Source organism: Orcinus orca, chromosome 14 (assembly GCF_937001465.1).
Source record: "Orcinus orca chromosome 14, mOrcOrc1.1, whole genome shotgun sequence".
NCBI lineage: Eukaryota > Metazoa > Chordata > Mammalia > Artiodactyla > Delphinidae > Orcinus > Orcinus orca.
In genome coordinates, this window is record NC_064572.1 from 82,916,036 (window position 1) to 82,938,675 (window position 22,640).

General features: G+C 46.7%; 1 protein-coding gene across 1 annotated transcript; it reads right to left on the bottom strand.

Annotated features, from left to right (window-relative positions):
• Positions 1 to 14,554: 14,554 nt before the first annotated feature.
• NKX1-2 (NK1 homeobox 2) lies at positions 14,555 to 18,271 on the bottom strand. The gene is made up of 2 exons (XM_004265733.3): positions 17,923 to 18,271; positions 14,555 to 16,148 (listed from the first exon to the last, which is right to left on the bottom strand). The coding sequence occupies exons 1-2, from the start codon at positions 18,131 to 18,133 to the stop codon at positions 15,421 to 15,423; spliced, it is 939 nt and encodes a 312-aa protein (XP_004265781.1). The 5' UTR covers positions 18,134 to 18,271; the 3' UTR covers positions 14,555 to 15,420.
• Positions 18,272 to 22,640: the final 4,369 nt, after the last annotated feature.

Consider the following 22,640-nt stretch of genomic DNA (forward strand, 5'->3'; position numbering starts at 1 on the left):
CGAGCCTTACGTGTGTGCGGTGCCAGCCCATCCCGGCCCCAGGCAAAGTCGCGCCCACCATGTCCTTGAACCCTGGTGTGCTGTAGTGCTGTTGCGCTTCTGAAGCCATCTGCATAAGTCATCACTGCAGTGGAAAATGCACTGTCCACCTCCTCGTGGTTGCTGGCAGATACTGAAATGATGGCAACACACTGTAAGTTTGTCTGCGGCGCCCTCCACAACCCGTTAGAAACGCAGAACTGAGAATGGATAGGCCAGGATAAACTCATTTTAGAATTATGAGAGAGGGCGTCCCTGGTGGCGCGGTGTTTAAGAATCGCCTGCCAATGCAAGGGACATGGGTTCAAACCCTGGTCAGGGAAGATCCCACCTACCTCGGAACAACTAAGCCCATATACCACAACTACTGAGCCTGTGCTCAAGAGCCCGTGCTCCACAGCAAGAGAAGCCACAGCAATGAGAAGTCCGTGGGCACCGCAACAAAGAGGAGCCCCTGCTTGCCTGAAGACCCAATGCAGCCAAAAATAAATAAATTTATTTTTTTTAAAGAATCGTAAGAGACCTGGACACCGTGAAGTCTACACCATTAAAAAATTTTTTTAACTTTATTTATTTAAAATTTATTTTTTTATCTATTTTTGGCTGTGTTGGGTCTTCGCTGCCGCTCGTGGGTTTTCTCTAGTTGCAGCAAGCACACAGGCTTCTCATTGTGGTGGCTTCTCTTGTTGTGGAGCACGGGCTCTAAGCGGGTGGGCTTCAGTAGTTGTGGCACGCGGGCTCAGTAGTTGTGGCTTGTGGGCTCTACAGTGCAGGCTCAGTAGTTGTGGCGCATGGGCTGAGTTGCTCCGCGGCATGTGGGATCTTCCTGGACCAGGGCTCGAACCCGTGTCCTCTGCATTGGCAGATGGATTCTTAACCACTGTGCCACCTGGGAAGCCCCAGTCTACAGCATTTTTGTTAAATATTGGAAACAGAGCTGGGAGTGAGAAAACGACTTACCCAGGGTTATCCCACAGGTGAGGGGCAGCCCAGTCCTGTGTGCCACCCCCCTTCTCTGAGGGTGATCACAGACAGCTGCAGGGACAGAACTGCACATCAGCACCATGTTCCATAAGACCACCCTGATCAGTCAGGGTCCCAAGTGGAAACAGGTGGCACACTCCAAAATGGAAAATTGAGGTGTATTTGTTACAGGAATTATTTAAGTGTAAACCACAAGAGGTAGAGAAGTAACCCGGGGCTAGTGCACCAGGGAAGACCATTGTCAACCCTAGGCTTAAAGGGAGCTGTTTTCAGAACCCAAAGACAAAAAGAAAGGAGAGGCCACCTGCCTGGGCAATGGTCATCAGTGACCTCCAGGAACGGGAGCTGGGGTGAGGAAGATCCTGACCTCCCATCTCCTGCCAGGGTTCTCTATGGACTGAGCCCATTAGGAAGCCAGAGACCTAAGGAGCCCTATGAGGGCAGTCCCTGCAGGGCAGCCTCCTGGGACGCAGGCAGGGTAGGGAAGGGTGGGGAGTAGATGGGGTAGGAGGACAAATGGAACTCATTCAACACAGAGAACCAGCTAAGATAAGCCTTAGCCAAGTAGAAAGGAAAGTCAAAGCTATACGGTAGGGGCTGGAAAATGCGTGGGCACAAGGCCAAGCTGTAAACATCAGAGCCCATGTCTACAGATGTCTAGAGCAACGCACCAAAAGGGATTCAGTCCTCTGTGGCTCCATCTGCCTTAGACCAAGGTCAGTTATTCTGATTGTTATGGCCATGCCCTCTCTAGAGCGCATTGAGAGTAGGACTTTGCCTTTTGGTTTGTTGATGTGCCTCCATAACCCTGAATACAACGTGATTAATTTCTTGGAAGTTAGGTCCTTGCGCTCACAGGATCAGAGAGGAATTGTTTCTCTATGGTCCTGCCTTACAAATCTGGGCAGGTGTGTCAAGCCAAGCCCAGCTCTTGGAACACTTACAGAGAGCCCAGGAATCCCCAGTTTGGCCTTGGCAAGTAGGAACAGGTGCTTCTGAATTCATGAAGGGGACATGACACCCAAGATCTGAGTAACATCAAAATGTGTTGCAATGCCTTTTGGACTTACAGATAAGGTGCTCTTTAACTAAAACCTTTTCATAGGCCAGAAACTGCTTAGAATGTCTGGGTTTTATCTCTTCTCTCTTATCAGAAAAACAGAGGTACAGACAGCATGAAATACTTTATGGTTTTTCTAGCTGGTTGAAAAATAACTAGCAGTTGTTTTTCAGCTTAATGTGCCCTTGGAGACCTAGACTTGAAAGCAGCTTGTTTTCAAACAAGAAACAGAGCTGCTCTGTTTGTATGCATTTTATTCATAGTCTAGAAACACGTAAAGACAGAGCATACATTACAAAGATTGTTGAGCCTCTAAAACTACTTATAGATTCGAGTTATTAATTATATGGGAACAATAAAACTGGATGATATAAAGACTGACCCCATCACAGATATCCAACACCTAAATTAGTTTATTTAGTTCATTCAACAAATGTTCCTTGAGTGCCTACATGCCTGACCCCGCAAGGGGTTTCACATCAGGCAAGAGTATGTGGGTCTCTTTAGTAGGAGGGAGAAGTTCAGGAAATGCTCCTTCAACAGGTGTGAACTGAAGTCTTGCAACTTTGACCATCTGAAAAACTGCAACTACACAAAAAAGGAAAGAATTCATTTTCTTATACAGGCAACTCTCAATTATTCAGTGACCAGAAAAGCAGTTTATGGATTATGCCAGCCTCTTGCTTTCCATCACTTCCTCTATTGCCCAATTTGTTTTTGTCATTAGCATAGCCTAAGTGTAGGTGGACTTGAAATGATTAAAAAGGAAAATCCACACTGACGGTCAAGGAGAAAGTCTTGTAATGAGACTCAGAAGATGTTTGGTGATTTTTACCCAGCAGAAGAAACATTTTTCCCCAGATTATATTCACCCTAAAAGATGTCTTCCAACAGAAGACTTGGCAATATACATAGCTCACGCCTCCTGCTGTCGCTGTACTGAGCCAAGGCAGGCATTTAAATCTGGAGGAGAGGGACTTCCCTGGCGGTCCAGTGGTTAAGACTTCCCCTTCCAATGCAGAGGGTGCGGGTTCGATTCCTGGTCAGGGAGCTAAGATGCCACATGCCTCACAGCCAAAAAACCAAAACATAAAACAGAAGCAATATTGTAACAAATTCAATAAAGACTTTCAAAATGGTCCACAACAACAACAAAAAAAATCTTAAAAAAAAAAATCTGGAGGAGAGTAAACCTCCTTACCTCCAGAATGGCAGGGATCTGGCAGGAGCAGGGTAAGCAAAATAGTGAGAAAAGTTAAAGAAGGATATACCTGGTAAATGTTCTGAACTTAAATCTGAACTGGGGACAATAGGCAGAGATTCAGAAATTGTGCAGTTAAAATACTGGTTCTGCTACGAGGATATGCCTGCTAGGGGCACTTATTTTCTCTCGTCCGTAGCTGAATTCCACCTAAGACCTCCAGCTGCAGTTTCTATCTATCCCCACATGATACCTTCCCTGACTCCCCAGGTCAAAAGAGTCCCCCCTCACCCTCAGCACTGCCTGTCCACCTGTCACAGAGCTGCCTGCAGTCATTGTTTGACTACTGTATATTTCTAGCTCTGTCTATGTCTTATCTTCCCACCCAGACTATAAATTCTTTTTTTTTTTTTGGCCATGCCACGTGGCATGCAGGATCTTAGTTCCTCAACCAGGGATCCAACCCATGGCCCCTGCAATGGAAGCGTGGAGTCTAACCACTGGGCCACTGGGAAAGTCCCCAGACTATAAATTCTTGAAGCTACCTTGCAGCATGTCTTGCAGGACTTTTAGAGCCTTCCAGAACCCATCTCCATGTTGCTTTTAGTAGGAATTATTATTCTACACTTGCCCCAACTCATCTTTATTCCCCAGGGCAGGAATTAGAGGCAGAGTAGAGGCAGGCCTACAATCCTGAGATTCTAAAAGCCTAGATGGCAAAGCCCTTTCCACTCTTAGAATAATAACAGCCATTCAAAACCCCAGAAGCTTGGATTGAAAGAAGGATACTTCAAACCATTATTGTCCATTAACACCTTGCTTCTTGTCCAAGCGCTGAAGGATTGTCACCTGGGCCTGATAAGTTTATAAAGTTATGTGCTAGAGAAAAGGGGATGGACCGAGTCTTAGCGTGAGGCATGAGATTGGGAACAGAGCTGAGTCCAGAAGGGGAGGATCCTCTGAGAGGATCTTTGGGGTTAGTGGCTGCAGATGGAGGATACTGCATGCCTGGGAGCCTGAGCAGGGGAAGAGAACAGAAAATACCGGAAGAGGGATTTGGGTGAACCAGGTCAACTCGGTGAAGGGTATTTAAATCAACTCAGTAGCAAATATTTTAAAAGAGACTCAATTCACGGGGCTGAAAAGTCAGCTAATTATCAATACTGAGACATAATAAGTAAGTTATTTTGAAGATATGAATTAGAGATATAAGTGCAAAATAGAGCTGAAGAGTTTTTTTTTTAATAAATGTATTTATTTATTTTTGGCTGCATTGGGTCCTCGTTGCTGCACGCGGGCTTTCTCTGGTTGCGGCAAGTGGGGCCTACTCTTCATTGCGGTGCGCGGGCTTCTCATTTTGGTGGCTTTTCTTGTTGCGGAGCACGGGCTCTAGGTGCGCGGGCTTCAGTAGTTGTGGCTCGCGGGATCTAGAGCGCAGGCTCAGTAGTTGTGGTGCACGGGCGTAGTTGCTCCATGGCATATGGGATCTTCCACAGACCAGGGCTCGAACCCGTGTTCACTGCATTGGCAGGCAGATTGTTAACCACTGGGCCACGAGGGAAGCCCAGAGCTGAAGAGTCTTAAAGATCTAATCTAGCACTTTTAAGGACAGAGAAATCCAAGATTCCAAGGTAAAGGGCCCCAGCCAGTTGCGACATAGGTGATGGGACAGCCAAGAAGCCAACTGTTCACCCCATCATGTGTTGTGTTTGACACTTAATCAGAAGTAAGAATTTTAACTAAGAATAAAAAAAGTTAAAGTAAAAATTTTTGACAAAAAATTAAGTAGTGAATTAGCAGCAGCGTTTATTTGGAAAATACATTGCTCATTAATTAAAAAATAAGATAATAGAAACCTCAAGTATTAGCTAAACATTTACATCCTTATCTATTCAGATACTAAGAAGTTCAGTGTATTTTGCAATTTTCCATTTTTATTGATTCCATGGAGGCCAACTAAGTGTGAGCTTTGATAACTTTTATTACTTCTCTTTTGAAAACTTTAATTTTGACTCTTTTTAGTTGGACTATAGAAAACAACAACAATGGGACTTCCCTGGTGGTCCAGTGGTTAAGACTTCATGCTCCCAATGCAAGGGGCCTGGGTTCAATCCCTGGTCCAGGAACTAGATCCGTCATGCCACAAGAATATTTTTTATTTTATTTATTTTTTTAAATTTAATCTTATTTATTTTTTATACAGCAGGTCCTTATTAGTCATCAGTTTTATACACATCAGTGTGTACATGTCAATCTCAATCTCCCAATTCATCACACCACCACCACCCCCGCCGCTTTCCGCACTTGGTGTCCATACATTTGTTCTCTACATCTGTGTCTCTATTGCTGCCCTGCAAACCGGTTCATCTGTACCATTTTTCTAGGTTCCACATATATGCATTAATATACAATATTTGTTTTCCTCTTTCTGACTTACTTCACTCTGTATGACAGTCTCTAGATCCATCCACATCTCTACAAATGACCCAATTTTGTTCCTTTTTATGGCTGAGTAATATTCCATTGTGTATATGTACCACATCTATTTTTTTAAAAAAGAAAGAAAACGACTCCCACCCCTGCAGAAAACCTGATGTATTAATTGAAAATAATTTAAACTTTTCTCCTAACATTGTTGACGTAAATACATGTAATTTTAAGATTTTTTAAATTTCAAAGTTAAATGTTATTAAATAAATATATGAGAATGTATTATAAAATCATTTCATCTTTGTCAAAGACACTTTGTTTTGCTCTGAATTCTGCCAAGAGTTGTTCACATATTGGAAAGTCAAGTCACAGACAGCAATGCCAGTCTGGTATTTGAGTTACCAGTATGCTTTGTGTTTGTGGCTGTCACATCCTTAATAGTGGTATATGGTCCTTCCCTTCTCTTTTGACCTGGATTCTCCTCCAAAAGGACTGTAGTAATAAAGATGAATTAAGTCTTTAAATTAGGGATGAGAGATTATATTTTGCCCTGACACCTCAAGTTTGACTTAGTTCATTGACTGAACAAATTACTTCTGTTTTCTGATATCTGTATTAATTTAAATATAGATTAAAGCACCAGAAGATGTCTACGATCTTGGTCTCCCCATTTTTAATTTAATTTGAACTATTTATGTAGTGCCTCCTAATTCCAAAACACTGTGCAGAGTTCTGAGAGAATCAAGAGATTCAATAAAATGTAGCTCCTGACTTCAGGGGGTGTGAGTCTGACTGTGATCAATGTTCTAATGAACTTGTTAGAGCACCTAGCATCCAGACCATATAGTGGCTAAGATGCAGGCGTTGGAATCGGACAACCCAGAAGTCATTCCTAACTCCACTGATCCTTACCTGGGTAACCGGAGACCCGGTGGCTCACTTACTCACCTTGTAAAATGGGTTATCTAGAGGATCACTGATAGATGTGGCACTCTAAAACATCCAGCCACTTCTAAGCCACGTGGCAGCTCAGTGTCTTGTAGCATTATTATTTTTATTTACAATAAGGAGTAAAGGTTCTTTTCCAAGTCATCGTGATCATCATCTGGCCTTGAATCTTCCCTCTTCTACAGATTCCTATTGAACTCTAAGTAAATCATATATTACACTTAGAAGGCTAGAAAAGTGTTGATTGAAAATGCAAGAATATTTTATCACCGGGATCTACTGAAGTAAATTTTACTTAGAAAAGGCAACTATTTTTTTTACTGCTACCTGTTCCCATTCTGGCCCTATGCCTCTCCCTGGAGTTTGGGAAGCCCTGTTGGGCTAGATTATATGTGATGAACTTCACTCTGAACTGGCCTTCTTCTGGTCGATAAACAAGCTTTGGTAACACGTTCCCACATGTGTTAATTTTCTAAAAGAAAGCTTGAGATAAATCCAGGATAGTAAGTAGCCCAGTGCCCCACTGGGCAGATGGTCAAAAGAGAGTTGCCGTTCTCCCTTTAATATCCAAAGATTGATACTAGAAGGAACTTTGGAAACATCTGAATTACAAGTATCTGTAGAACTACTTTCCTCTCTGACATTTTCTCCCCCAAGCAACTTCTTTTTGTTTTGTAAATAGTTAATACATTTACTTCATTTACAAATCAAAACAAATTAAAAAGTACACACTGAGAAGACTTCTTCCTACCCCAAGCCCATCTAGCTTTTGTCGCCACCAAGGGCAGCCCTTCACATTAGCATCTTGTTTATCTTTCCAATGATTCTTCATGCAATAGAAGTAAATATAAAAACATGGGGCTTCCCTGGTGGTCCAGTGGTTAAGAATCCGCCTTCCAATGCAGGGGACACGGGTTCGATCTAAGAGCCCACATGCAGAGGGGGAACTAAGACCAGCAACTAAGACCCGACACAGCCAAATAAATACAAAAAAAAATAAAATAAAATAAAATGTCATTATTTCCTCTACTTTATAACAACTGAGACAGCAGGTTGTATGTACTCTTTGTACCTTGCCCCTTAATATGCCCTGGAGCTCTCTCTGTGTCAATATGGAGAGATCACCCTCATTCTTTTGTTTATACCTGCATTAATAGCCCCATATTACTGGACACTTGGATTATTTCCAATCTTTTGGTATTGCAAACAGTGTCACAATAGAGAACCTTATCTCTGACATTTCGTGACTTTGTAAGATAAAGTCCTGGGAGTGAGATTGCTGGGTCAGAGGACTGGCCTACATTTCCAGTTTCAAGGCTAAGACTTCTAAATCCAGGGCTCGGGGGAGAGTAAATGAAGCAGACTACTCAGTTTGTGCCTGTGGACTGGCGCCAGTCTCTGCAATGAAATGGTGCAGAAATTGCGAGAAGTGAGAAAACTTAGAGCAATCTTCCATTGCTGTGTCATCCAAGTACATAATCATTTTTCTAAGTAGTTGAGTTTTACCGATTTTATCTGTCTGTGATGACTGAAAAGAAAAAATGACTTCTGTGACTATGCAAAATCACCAATAGCTTCTTTATTATGAGATTTCCTTTCAAATCATTTTAGATTCAGTAAAGTTTATTATCCAAACTTCTGAAAAAGTTGAAAAATAGGACTACCCCTAAACATGAAAGAGTAAAACAAAATTAGACTAAACAAGAAGTGAAAACATAGCTCAATCATTTAACAGCAGTTCTACGCAAAAACTGGGTTCACCTCTTAGAGGGTGTTGAGCCCAAAGACCTACCGAAGCTGAAGATCGGGAGAAGGAAGGATTTATTACTTGCAGCAAGTGAGAACACTGGGCATCTTTCCCAAATCAGTGTGTTCCTGAACAGCAAAATTGGGGGTTTTAAGCTAAGGGTACATGCATATTCATGAAGGGGCCTGAGCAGCATGTGCATATTCATGAAGCGGCTCGAGTAGAGGAGGATTCAGCTTACAATTGGGGCAAAGGTCTACAGTCTAAACTTTAGTCCTGAGGGTCAGAAAAGGTCAGCATCATCATTCCCTGGCTTCCGACCAGTCTGGGGTCTTAGCAAGTAGATAACCATCCTCCACCTGGATGGGGGCCTTGGTTCCCACAGAACAACTCAAAGATATGTATTAGATTGTTACGTATATCCCTTGAGGAGGAACTAGGACTCTGTTTTATTACTGCACTATTGTTGCTTGACTGCTTTTCTTCTGTTCTTGCTTTCCTTTGTTCCCTTAAGATCATTAATTACTAAGACCTGTTCAAGGAGAAGCATTGTGGCCAGGCTTAGGTGACAAAACGGTTTAGGTCAGAATGGCTTCTTTTATGTCAAAAAGCTGTATCTGGTTCTTTTCCTCTGGGGACCCCCTACCCTATCTGCCTACAGAATTGGTGGAATACCAACATATTCCGATGTGAGAGATATAAGACCTACAAAATATGTGGAAGAACTGCCAGAGACAGGGGCTGGCGGGTGCAGGGGGGAGGGTCTCCCAGATGAAACAAGTAGAAAATGATACAATATAAAATGTAGTAGGTGCCAAGTGACATGGTGAGGCCTCACCTTTTTACAAAAGGATCTGGCCACCCAGGCAGAAAAGCAGTATATCAGGAATCATCCTGTCTGCCAGGACACCAATCTCCAAAAAGTGGGAAGGAGATGTAAGATGAAATAGAGATATGCAGGAAGAAAATGTTATAAACTCTATTTAATTTTATTATCTCATCCTTTTATTATTTTTTAAAATATTTATTTATTTATTTGGTTGTGCTGGGTCTTAGTTGTGGCAGGCAACCTCCTTAGTTGCGGCTCCAGGGCTCCTTAGTTGTGGCATGTGAACTCTTAGTTGCGGTATGCATGTGGGATCTAGATCGAACCCCCGGGCCCCCTGCATTGGGAGTATGGAGTCTTTTTTTTTTTTTTTTTGGTACGCGGGCCTCTCACTGTTGTGGCCTCTCCCATTGCGGAGCGCAGGCTCAGGACGCGCAGGCTCAGCGGCCATGGCTCACGGGCCCAGCCGCTCCGCAGCACGTGGGATCTTCCCGGACCAGGGCATGAACCCGCGTCCCCTGCATCGGCAGGCGGACTCTCAACAACTGCGCCAAAAGGGAAGCCTGGGAGTACGGAGTCTTAACCACTGCGCCACTGTGTCCTATCTTATCCTTTTAAATACGCCTTATCCGGGCTTTCCTGGTGGCGCAGGAAAATACTCATAGATGTATTCCTAATGGAAATATGAAGATGTTATTTACCAAAAGACATGTATAAGACTGTTTAATCAAAATGGCCCCAAAGTATCTGATTATCCATCAACAGTAGAATGGATAGGGACTTCCAGTGGTGAAGACTCTGTGCTCCCAAAGCAGGGGACATGGGTTCTATCCCTGGTCGGGGAATTAAGATCCCACATTCTGCACGGCACGGCCAAAAAAGCAGATGAACAAAAAAACAAAAACAAAAAGTAAGAATGGATAAATTGTAGCAAGTGTATACAGTAATAGGTCATCAGAAATAGGAATAAATAATTTATAACACTATACAACATGGATGGAACTCACAAATGATGTTGAACCAAGAAAGCCAGACACAGGGATACATTCCGTTGGATTCCATTTTTATATTTAAAAGGAAAAAACAGGCACAGCTAATCCATGCTGTTAGAAGTAGGACAGCAGTCACCCTTGGGGAGGGAGGTATGGGAAGGTGACACGGGGGGCCTGGGGTGCTCACAATGTTCTGCTCTTGATCTGGGCGCTGATTACGCAGGTGTTCTGTCTGTGAAGATGCCCAAGCTGTACCCATCCGATATATTCAGTTTTCTGTGTTTATTCTACTGCAATAAAATTTTGTAAAGGAGGGGGTTGGCCTGGGTTCAGCATCTTTAATGTCCTTTCCAGCTTCAACTGGGATAATAACTACCTCATTGTGTCAGGCACTGAACTAAGTGCCTTCCACATAGACTCTTGTGCAGTCCTCCGAGCCAGGCACTATGGTGAGGAAACTGAGGCCCAGAGACATGGGGAGCTTGCCAAGTTCATCTGTCGACTGAGGGGTGGAGGTGGCTTTGAACCCAACCAGAGGCCAGGGGCCTTCACCTCGTCCTTGAAAACCACAGCCCAAGGGAACCAGGAGGAGTTAGGTGCAGCAAGAGCAACCCTACTGGGAGTCTCCCACTGGGTGTCTCCCCCTTTGTCTCCACAACCCGGCTCCTCCTGAGTTTTCCTTCTGCTGGAGGGAGAAGGGGGCCTTTCTCTTTCCCTGTTTCTCTTTCTCTGAATCTGTGTCTTCCCACCTCCCCTTAGACTCTTAGATGCTTCCCTTCAATTGACCATATGGAATTATGTTTTTAAATGTATTTATTATGTATTGAAGAATTTCTATGCTAGCCTACTCATAATTTTAAAAACCTAGTTAAATAGGTTCTTAAGAGTCATTCCTAAAAGAACAAATACACTAAGCTGATCTGTGCCCATAAAATGGTTGGGGGTCTCTCAATGCAAAAATGCTCTCTAATCACTCCTTTAAATAAGGCTCCCTGGCTACATGTTTTCAAGTGGGAATATGAAATGGTAATTTTTTTTAAGTATAGTTGATTTACAATGTTGTGTTAATTTCTGGTATACAACAAAGTGATTCAGAGAGAGAGAGAGAGAGATATACATATATATATATATATATATATATATATGCTTTTTCATATTCTTTTCCTTAATGGTTTATCACAGGATATTGAATATATTTCCCTGTGATATACAGTAGGACCTTGTTGTTTATGTTTTCTTATACATAGTAGTTTGTATATGGTAATCTCAAATTCCTACTTTATCCCTCCCCCACCCCTGTGGGTCTGCTTCTGGCTTGTAAATAAGTTGATTTTAAAATGATCATTTTTAACATCAGAAATTTATGACCAGTGGATGGCCCAAGTCTGAAAAGTTATCTACCAGACTCTATATGGGGTATTCAGAACTTGTAAAGTAAGGCTAGGAAGTTAATGTCCTGGAAACCTGGTGTTGATTTAATTTGTAGCCACTAATTAAAATTCTGTAAAGATGCTTTGCTTTCACTATGGAAATGGCCTTAAATGTGTTTTTGTGTATACTGCCTACAAATGGAGCTGCTATGTGTGTATCTAGCAAGGGTCTGAAAAAGATGACTTAAGAAAGTCGTGTTAGGGGGACTTCCCTTGAGGTCCAGTGGTTAAGACTTTGCCTTCCAGTGCAGGGGGTGCAGGTTCAATCCTTGGTTGGGGAGCTAAGCTCCCATATGCCTCGCGGCCAAAAAGCCAAAACATAAAATAGAAGCAATATTGTAACAAATTCAATAAAGACTTTAAAAATGGTCCACATCAAAAAAATCTTAAAAAAAAAAAAAAAGATTCCAAAGCCACAAAGCAACTGTTAGTGTTCGGTGACCTTCTGCACCGGCTGTCGTTGGGGCTTTGAAATTGATTTTCTTTTCTTTTTTAAAAAAATTTATTTATTTATTTATTTGGGGGGGTTGTGTTGGGTCTTTGTTGCTGCGCATGGGCTTTCTCTAGTTGCATCCAGCGGGGGCTACTCTTCATTGCGGTGCACAGGCTTCTCATTGCGGTGGCTTCTCTTGTTGAGGAGCACAGGCTCTAGGCGCGCCGGCTTCAGTAGTTGTGGCACGAGGGCTCAGAAGTTGTGGCTCGTGGGCTCTAGAGTGTAGGCTCAGTAGTTGTGGCGCACGGGCTTAGTCGCTCCACGGCATGTGGGATCTTCCTGGACCAGGGATCAAACCCATGTCCCCTGCATTGGCAGGTGGATTCTTAACTACTGTGCCACGAGGGAAGCCCCTGAAATTGATTTTCAAAAAAAAAAAGTCGTGTTAGGGTAAAGATACCCTCTATTGATGAATGCTAGTTGGTGGGGGGTGGGAATGGGAATACATATATACAACCTCTGATAATTATAAAATTATTTAAAAGCTTTGCTAATAAAGAACAAGAAATAATTAAACAAGAAATTATTACAAACAAAATTTATTAGACAAACACATCAATAGATTGAGTCTAAGAATTTGGTTGGAAAGCCACTGGGCCTTTTAAAGCAGCAGAAGTCCAAAGTCACACACTTCGAGCATTACTCTGTTAAAATCCGAAGAAACAAGAAACGTCAGGAAGTATAGCACTCCATGCTAGTCCATAGATAAGCCTCCCACCTCCCTCCCCAGTCCCTCTCTCCAAATGGAGTCTCCTGTGATTCTGGTACCTGAGAGGAATAGAATGTTTCCCGAGTCTTACAGAAATTCAGATTCTTTGTTACAGAACTTGCCTCTGTGTATTTGAATTGCCTACTGGGATACATGGAATGTTGCTTTTGAGAAACTGAGAAACAGTTACTGAGGAATGTTTATCGATATGTAAAGTGAATAAAATAATATTCTCTACTATAGTAACTGCATTTTGAATCTCATCTGGCATCAGTTGTCTTTTAGAAAGTCATAATGCATTGTTTGGGGACACTTTTCTCCTTCAGAATAAAAGGAAAAGAGTCTAATTAACAAATTATAATTAAATAATACATATTCTCAAATCTTATGAGAGTCCCATGAATGTGAAGTCTTCATTTAATTTGGAAGAAAGGAATATTTTCTCATTCCCAATAATAACTGAAGTAGATATTTCAAGATTATAATAATATCATGTGTTCATAATACCAAACAGCATGCTCTTACTTTACAAGAAGCCATTGATCATTAAATTTAATTATTAATGACACAGGCTACCAAGAAATAGCAAGGAATGGTATCCATATAGATATCACCGGGCCTAAAGTCCTCAAAAAAAGGTTAGAGTGAAACATACATGACCTAGTTGGGGAGGTCTGGTTTTCTGAGATACGGGCTACAAATCATATCACATAAAAAACTAAAGGAAGGGTATTCCAAACAAAGCCGGCAAGAGAATTTTACAGAACTAATTCTTAAGGGAGATAACAAAAGCAGCAGTTAGAATGCTCATCCGTATATTAAGTTACTGCAGTTGAATCCATCATAAATATGCTTTTTGCTTCCATGGTAGCTTTTTACACCCCAAAATTATTTCTTTTACAGCTCCTAACGACCCTTTGCTTGTTCACCATGCCATCTTGGAGAGTCTGTGTGGAACAGAGTATCTTTCAAGTCAGAATCTTAGATGAAGCTCTAAAAACGTTGAGTTTGTGCTTTAAAAAAGTAGTCCAGGGCTTCCCTGGTGGCGCAGTGGTTGGGAGTCCGCCTGCCGATGCAAGGGACACGGGTTCGTGCCGCGGTCCGGGAAGATCCCACATGCCGCGGAGGGGCTGGGCCCGTGAGCCATGGCTGCTGAGCCTGCGCGTCCGGAGCCTGTGCTCCGCAACGGGAGAGGCCACAGCAGTGAGAGGCCCGCGTACTGCAAAAAATATATATATATATAGTCCGATTCATGACTGCAGCGTGTGCTGGAGGCGCGAACTCTCCCCCGGGTTCGATCACTGCTGGGAGTCTAGGATTTGCTGGGACAGACATATTAGCCAAGGCTGAAATTTTACAGTATCAAATACTGCATACCCAAATGGGCAGTCTCATGCATAGACCTCAAGATTTTAGTTGAGCCATTTGTCTCTTTGTTATCTTTATGCCTTTGGGGCCATAACCGTGGTTTATCAAAGCTGTTCTCAAAATTTGCAGTGGGGGCTTCCCTGGTGGCGCAGTGGTTGAGAGTCCGCCTGCCGATGCGGGGGACACGGGTTCGTGCCCCGGTCTGGGAAGATCATCCCACATGCCGCGGAGCGGCTGGGCCCGTGAGCCATGGCCGCTGAGCCTGCGCGTCCGGAGCCTGTGCTCCGCAACGGGAGAGGCCACAGCAGTGAGAGGCCTGCGTGCCGCAAAAAAAGAAAACTTGCAATGATGTGGAAGTGCGTGTACTTCAGCTGGCAAGTCTAGCAATAAAGCTGTTGCATTTCCCAAAAGAACTTCCGGTCTCCTCCGGAAAATCAGGTACACATTTTCTCAGGAATAGCCTGTGGAGAGACTGTTTGGAATGAGAGTTGCGCTCAAGTCCTAACCTTAAACGAAGACCTAAAAATGTAGAGTATTATGCATTTAAAATGTAGTCCATTTCACGGCGGCAGTGTGCGCTCACAGACTCAGCTTTCTCCAACTTTGTTCGGTATTTGGAAGGAATCGCTGGATTTGGGCCAGTAATCGAGTATGAAATGGGAAACAATCAGCTGTGAAAAGGGAAAGCTCCTTACCCTCCGAGTGAGCCACAGCCTTTCAAGATTCCATCCTAGGTGTGAGCAGCTGGAGGGCGGGTCTTGTCTCCCTCTGGACACCATCCCCGCCGCTGGGTTAGCCCCGCGCCGCCGAACACCCAGACCCTCAGAAAGAACCCTTGAACTGAATTAAGCCTGACCGAAAGTGAAGAACAAGGTCCAGAAACGGGAAGGTTTAAGGACAGCCTCCGTCTCCGGACACTTTTAAAGATGGCAGATCCTTGACCCCCTTTAGTGGACCGCGTGAATTCCAGGGTTCAGCTAGGCAGGGAGGCGCGCGGCGGGGAGTCGGCAGGCGGCCTCTCCCTGCCCTCTGGCGGCGCCTCCCGGCAGCGGGAAGGGAAGGGGGCGCGCAGACACCCGCGCACCAGGAGGGGGCAGTCCCTGCGCGTTGGCGCCCCTCCGTGGGGTGGGGACCACAAGTCCACGCCAATCACTCGTGAATCCGGACGAAGTGGGGCCCGAGGGGCTCCGGGTTCATAGATGTGGGGCGTAGAAAGGGGTCAGGTAGGAGGGCCCGAGGAAGGGCGCAAAGGAGCCCCTGGCGGCGGTGGCCGTCAGTGGGAAGGAGGCGGCGGCCGGGAAGAGGACGTTGGCCGCCGAGTAGGAGGGGAAAGTCTGGAAAGGATGCGCGGCCGGGCCCAGCTGACCCGGGCTGGCCCCCGCGCCGCCGCTGCCGCCGCCGCCGCCGCCCGCCCCCGCCGAAGTCCCAGGCTGGGGCGCGCCAACTCCCGCCTGCGCCGCGCCTTCAGCGCCGGGGTTCTGCTTCTTCCACTTGGTCCTGCGGTTCTGGAACCAAATTTTGACCTGCGTCTCAGTGAGGCTAAGCGATAGCGCGAGGTTCAGGCGCTCGCACACAGACAGGTAGCGCGTGGCCCGGAACTTGTTCTCCAAGGCTACCAGCTGCTCGTACGTGAAGGCGGTGCGCGCGCGCCGCGGCTTGGAGCAGCTGGGCTCTGAGCGCCGGCGCCGGGGCCGCGGGGAGCCCGGCGAGCCCGGGGAGCCCGCGAGGCCGCCCGCGCTGCTCTCTCCCGCCGCCGATGCCGCGGCCCGGGCCTCGGGGGAGCGCGTCCGGGCCTCCTGCAGGCGCGCAGTCCGCTCCCGCAGCTGCCGCCGCCCTGCGTCCTCCAAGTCCTCGTCCTCCGCCTCCTCCGCCTCAGAGCCCTCCAGGGGGGACGCCAAGCCGGCGCCTCGGCCCGCAGCATCTAGGGGAGAAGGGGACGGTGATCAGAAGCCCGGAACTACCCGGCCGGTCCTGGTCCCTAGACCTGGCCCTCGTCCTCCCCAGAGCAGGCAGCTCTCTCTGCCCAACCCAGAGCCCAGCCCTGCCCCTCTCCGGAATTGCACTCCCTGCCCTCACCCCCACGACCGCTCTTAGTTGCAAGCCCTTTCCAGGAGGTGGGAGTTAGCGTTGTAGTGCCCGCTTTCTCTTCACCCACCTACTACCTAGTAGGCGTCCGAGAAGTGTATTTCGAATGAATGAGTGGCACTCCGCATTAAGAAAGAATAACGACCTTATTGGACAACCTTATCGCTGTACATTAAGACATCTATATGTCAAGTGCGTTTGGGGCTGTCTCCCCAGTCCCTAGAAGCCTATTTTGGCCTGGAACTGCCAGCAATTAAAAAAGAAGTTATTAAGCGCCCCCTCCTCCCTTTTAAAGTGAAATTCCCTCTTTCCCATCTTCTCTCTCCTGCCGTGTTAATAGAGTTTCAGATTTGTGCGGGGCCGGATCGATAGATGTCATCTATTAAAGGTAAGTTTTAATCGAACAATATTAGGATCAGACAGGGAAAAGGGGGTTTGAAGTCGGTACCTGCAAGCTGCGGGTAGGAGATATGCAGGCGCCAGTAATAGAATATCGATCATGGGGGTGGGGAAAGGGGAGAGCGGCCCCTGCGAGGGGCGATCCGAACAATTACCAGGCAGACCGCCCAGGCCCAAGCGCAGCCGCCAGAGGCGCCCAGAGCCCCAGACAATCACTGCTAAACTTGGGGAAGGGAAGCGGGGGAGCTGCCGAGACTTCAAGCCTCTCCCTGACCTGAGCCCCCGATCTTTGGCGTCCCTCCAGGGGACCTCGTGCCCGCGCCTCACCCAGCTTGGGTCCTGCTGTTTTTTGTCTTTCCTTTCAGACACAAACTTTCCTGGACCCCTCGTCAGGTGTCCTCCAGAGTTAGGAGTTGTTTGTTTGTTTGTTTCTGCCGCACGCGGCTTGTGGGATCCCAGTTCCCCCACCAGGGATCGAACCCGTGTCCCCTGCAGTGGAAGGTGGAGTCCTAATCACTGGACCGCCAAGGAATTCCCAGAGTTAGGGGTTAAATCAAAAAGGGTTTTGGGGAGAAAGGACCAACAGCCTCCCGTCACCCCACCCCACTCCGGCCCCAGCCCAGTCAACGATTGGATCTGGGGAGAGTGAGCGTGCGGGGCAGCGGAGTCTCTGCAGCTGTCTCTGGATGGTTGGAAGTGGGCCCTGGGTGCGAAAACCGGACCTCACTGCCTACTAAGACTTCGGACACATGATTCAGCCTCAGCTCCCTCATCCAGAAAATGGAGAGATGATGCTGCCTACCTCGTTAAGGATGCTGTCTACCTCGCAGGTTTCGAAGTTTTTGCTGACTTTATCTCAGTCTCTAGCCCAGGTCCTGGCACATAGGGGACAATTAAATGCCCAATAAATGAATGAGCCTGGACGAGGTGGGCGCTGGGTAAGAGTTTCCTCTGCGAGTAAATCAGAGCTGGGGTGCTTGCTTGCTTGGCGGGTAAGCAGGGACAGGCTTCGGTGGCAAATCCCTGACCCAGGATGCTGGAGGCCCCCTTTCTGCGTCAATTTAATTATGCGCCTGGTCCTGTGCGCCTTCTCCCCTTGGGGAAGACGCCGCTAAGGGCTACTCACCCGATCCACGGCCCTCCCTCCCACCTTCCCATCGTATCATGTAAGCTGGGGCTTTCCGGGGCCGGAGGCCGCCTCGCATCCTTACCAGGCGTCTCTCGCTGCCGGGCCGGGTCTCGGCTGGAGTCCTTCCTTGCTTCGGCCTCTGCCAAACTTTTCTTGGCTTCCCGGGGAGCAGGGCGCACGGCTGGGAGCGCAGCGCGGGTGAATTTCTGAGGGTCCAGGATGTCCAGAACCGAGAAGGAGATTTTGTGGTGGGAGGGAGCCGCCTTGGCCCCGCCGTCCTGCCATGCCAGCATGCCCGCCGCTCGCGGGCCGGAGGCCGGCGGCGCGGAGTCCGGAATGGCAGCGCTCGGGCTTGCCTTCGGCTGTGGCTCGGCCGCAGTTCTCAGCCGGTAGGAGGGTCGGGACGGCCAAGAGAAGCTGGGGAGGGGGGCGTGGAGAGAGCCGCGGGGGGCTGAGCGCGGATTGGCACTTGGGCTGCCCAAGCCCCCGCCAAGTGCAGGGCGCGCTCGCAGCAGCCCCAAGACTAAGGCTCGGGGACCTCTAGCCTCGGCGAGGGGGCGCCTTGGTGAGTCTGATGCGCGCTCCCGCCGGGACAGCGCCGCCGGCTCAGCGCTCCTCCGCCCAACCTGCGGAAACTCGGGGTGCGCGAGGGAGGGAAGTCCGGACGCTTTCGTCCCGGAGATCCTCCCAATACACCCACCCTGACTTGGGCTACGATTTGCACCCTTCCCCCAGTGCACCCGCCTTTGAATTGGAAATGCAATTGAGGCCAGCACTGATAACTTCAAGGCAACGCTCAGCACATCTCCTGCCTCGCCAGTGAATCACAGCAATGGCCTCAGTCCTGATCACCTCGGATTTAAAAGCCCTCATGTTCTCACAGTTTACAGTTTACAAAGCCCTTAGACTTGCGCGATCTCGTTTGATCCTCTGAGCATCCCTGTGCGGTGGGCGTGGCCTGGCAAGACTATTATCCCAGCTTTAAGATGAGGAAATTAAGGTTCAAAGATGAGAAGTGACGTCGCCCAGGGTCACTGTTAGTTGGTGACAGAGTCCGGATTCGAACCCAGGGCTTCTTTCCCGGACCATTATTCTTTTCAGTACGTCCTGCTCGCTAGGAAATAACGAAAGAAAGTCCCGCACTGTGTCAGAGGTTTTTCCTTCCACTCTGGAGGTCAGAGGGCAGCAGGGGTTTTGGAGAGATGTCTGAACCCCCACCAAGAGGACTTGCCGCTTTGGAAACCTTGCGGGTTGCGGTCTCAGAGCCAGGTGAGATGCCCTGGTGAGGGCAGGTGAGCCAGGTGAGGGTGGCTGCCCTGGCCTGCAGGGACGCCGAGCACAATGCCTGATGCCCTTCAGGCCTTCTTCAGAGTCACAGGTTTGATCACGTGCACAGATATTGGGTCTCTGGGAATCAGGCTGCATCTTTGACCCTCATCCTCCCCCTAGCCCCAAGAAGAAAAAGGTTAAAAGGTGTTTGCCTGGTTTGGATTTAAGGTCAAAGAACAGAGACAATTGTAAAAGCTTCCATTTGCCCCACCAAGTCCCGTGGGATGGTGTACATCAGTCCTTGGGGAAGCTTCCACCAGCCAGGCCCTTCTTAACATTCTTTTGTTCCCTTTTGTTGTTTGGGGAGAAGTCTGAGCGCTAAGCATTTATCTCAGCGGCAGATTCTGAGGCTTCTACCCCTCTGCCCAGAACTACCTCTAAGGCTGTTGTCCCTTTCTTCCCTGCCCCATGGGGTTTCCAAACAATGACTTGGCAATTAAGATTGTCCGGTCAGGTAGGAGTAGGAAGGGGAGGAGAAACCTTCTCACTGAAGTGCGTGGGGGAGGAGGGAGGGGTGTGTGCTGCTAATCCCCTCGGTTATTGTAGAGAAGGTCTTACAGGCCAGCTTCTAGGAGCTTTTCTCATTCAAACTTCGTGGCCCCTCCCAGAGGCGGCCACTGTATTCCCTGGGGACTTTAAAGCCCTGCCGAAATTCAAGCCAGCTTCAGTCCTAAAGCAGAGATGGATTGTGCTTTTAAAAGGAAATCAGAACAGGAAGTGCCCTGGCCAAGCCCAATGGACCACCTCCCATCAGAGGGAATGTGGGCCTTGGGAAAACCAAAGCAGGTGGCCATGGCACTAAACCGTGGTACCCAGGAACATGGATTGCCAATCACAGAACCTTCCAGATCACAGATAGAGTACTTTGTTTTTTGTTTTGACAAGTCTTTCTCACTCAGTTCTCACTTGATTTAAAAAAAAAAAAACCTTCTTAAACAACAAGATCCTACTGTATAGTACAGGGAACTGTGTTCAATATCCTGTGATAAACCATAATGGAAAAGAATATGAAAAATAATGTTTATATGTATAACTGAGTCACTTTGCTGTACAGCAGAAATTAACACAACATTGTAAATCAAGTATACTTCAATAAAATAAAATTTTTAAAAAATCTTTCTTTTCTTTCTCCCTCCCCACTGATCCCAGTCCCCTTTTACATTTTTCCACCCACATTCATATTTTTTCATATTTAGGTTCTTCAAGGTAGCTAGATATAGATCTCTTTAAGGGAGCTCCAGAATGGATGTTTCGGGCATCCCATGGTCCCTCTTCTTATCTGTTCTGTAAGAAATATTGAAACCACTTTCACAGGAAGGTGGGCTGGCATTCCAGAGGGCACCGAATGCCCCCAACCAGAGGGACATGTAAGGCGCAGAAGCCAGGGCAGGCCAAACCTGGGTCATTTTCATTTCACTTTATCAATTGTCTCCAAAAATTTTGTTCAAATAGTATGAATCATTTTTCCTTTGAGGTCCACAGGTGTTAAATACAGAAAAGGAGCAGAGAAAGTAGAAGCAACAAATTGGAAAGTCAAGAACACATAAAGGCCCTGTGCTTTAAGACTGTGAATCTGTAAGAACTCCTGTTAGTTGTCTTTCTTTTTTCCTTGTCCTTTATTTCTGATATATGCGTTCAGTGCAGCACAAGGTTATCTGAACCCTTGCACTCAGGACTTGGCATCTGGAGACAGACGCCACAAGAAACAGCGCGGTGTCGCCCATCGACATTGCAGGAATAGAAAATGCTCCCTCTTATTCACCCACAGCTTAAAGAGAAGCGCCCCACCCAAAGAACAGGTTAAATTCTTCAACTTGGTGAGGGGAGAGCGTGCCTTGGGGAATTGTGTTTCTGGCCACCTGCTTTGTAAATGACTAGAAGACAGTGAGACTTCATATAGGAACAATTTGGAGATGTGTTGACTTGCTAACGTCCTCATGCGTGTATTTATACACAAGGTGTTCCTATGTAATAAGGATATCCATAGCCAGCAAGCCACTTTCCCCCTGTGCACGGAGTTGATTTGTGTTTTCAGCGTGGGCATTAAAATTCCGCCTGAGTGCTGTCTTTAAATTGCTTTGATGCTAGGTGGGTTCCATCCCTGACCTGTCCTGATGGCAAGTGATGGCTGTAACAAGCTCGGGATCAATATTCATAGCGGGTGTCCTGGGCTGATAACACTATCCAAGACAATGTTCACTATCAGTGCAGACAGCTGAGATATTGCGCCATTAGGGATGTCGTGTTAAATAACCTGATCTATTTCTGGGGCTATTTAATGAATTTCACAGTTTAGATAGTATCTTTAAGGAGAAGGCAAAGTCTATTCCGGAGGCACTGATGCAAATCAACGGTGCCAAGCTTGCCGAGCTATTCCACAAACAAAGTGGCCCATAATTCCAGCACAGCCTTGAGAAGCTGCTGCCAGGGCCGTGAACAGCGTTAACAGTGGAGAGAATTTGCAGCACACGCAGAGGGAGAGCAGTCTTCGGAGCTGTGTTAAAGCACCTTAGATAAAATCTTATGTTTCTGAAATAAAATACAACTTAAATTCTCTAGGTAAAACCCTGCAGTTTGGGCCAGCCCACGGGGTAGGACATTAATGCCAAGAGACAGCTTCATAAGGCACATCTCGGTGACAGAGGGGGAGTAGTGAACCGCGTACTTCTTTAACTGAAGTCTGGCTGCAGAATGGGAGGGGCGAGGCACTGGATGTTAAAAAGAAACTACTGGGAGCAGCAGAATCAGTTGTTAAATGTTTACTTGACTCTGTATCTCTTGTTGCTGGAGAGTTCATTTACAGTTAAAGGCTAGTTTACCATTTCCCCCCCAGGGCTTTGAACTCTGACTGCCAAGCAGAGCAAGTATTCCTCTTAAAAACCTACTTCGGAAGCTTTGATTTGTGAAAGCTTTAAGTGTAGCCTTCCCACCTGTCCCCAGTCTGCAACCCAAATAAAAATGTTTACTTAGTATCTCTTGCTTTAAGAAATCAGTATTTCTTTTTGGAAATCAACAGGTTAAAAAAACAATCAATTTCTTTATTTCAGAAATTTGGAGGAAGCATCCAAGAAGGTGAGAAAACAATGGGAGGGGGGATTGTCCTGATAGCGACAATTAGTATTAACAGTAATTGCTCTCCTTTCTTGGGCACTTGCTCTGGACCAGGCACTTGGCTAAGCTTTCGCTTATTTGGGGTTATTTCATTTAACCCTCCCCATGCACGACCCCATGAAGCAGGCACTATTATATCCCCAATTTACAGTCGAGAAAACCAAGCTTAAGAGCAAGTTTGCCCACGACCCCAGAGCTAGGAAGTGGTGAAGTTGAGATTTGAACCAGGGAAGTGAGATTTCAGAGCCTGGTTCGGTAAAGTTCTTCTCTTAAAGGAAGTCACATTCCTGCCCCAGGGTGAAGTCCAATTGTAGACATTTATCGAACGGCTTTCCTTCAAAGTTACACACAGAAATGGGA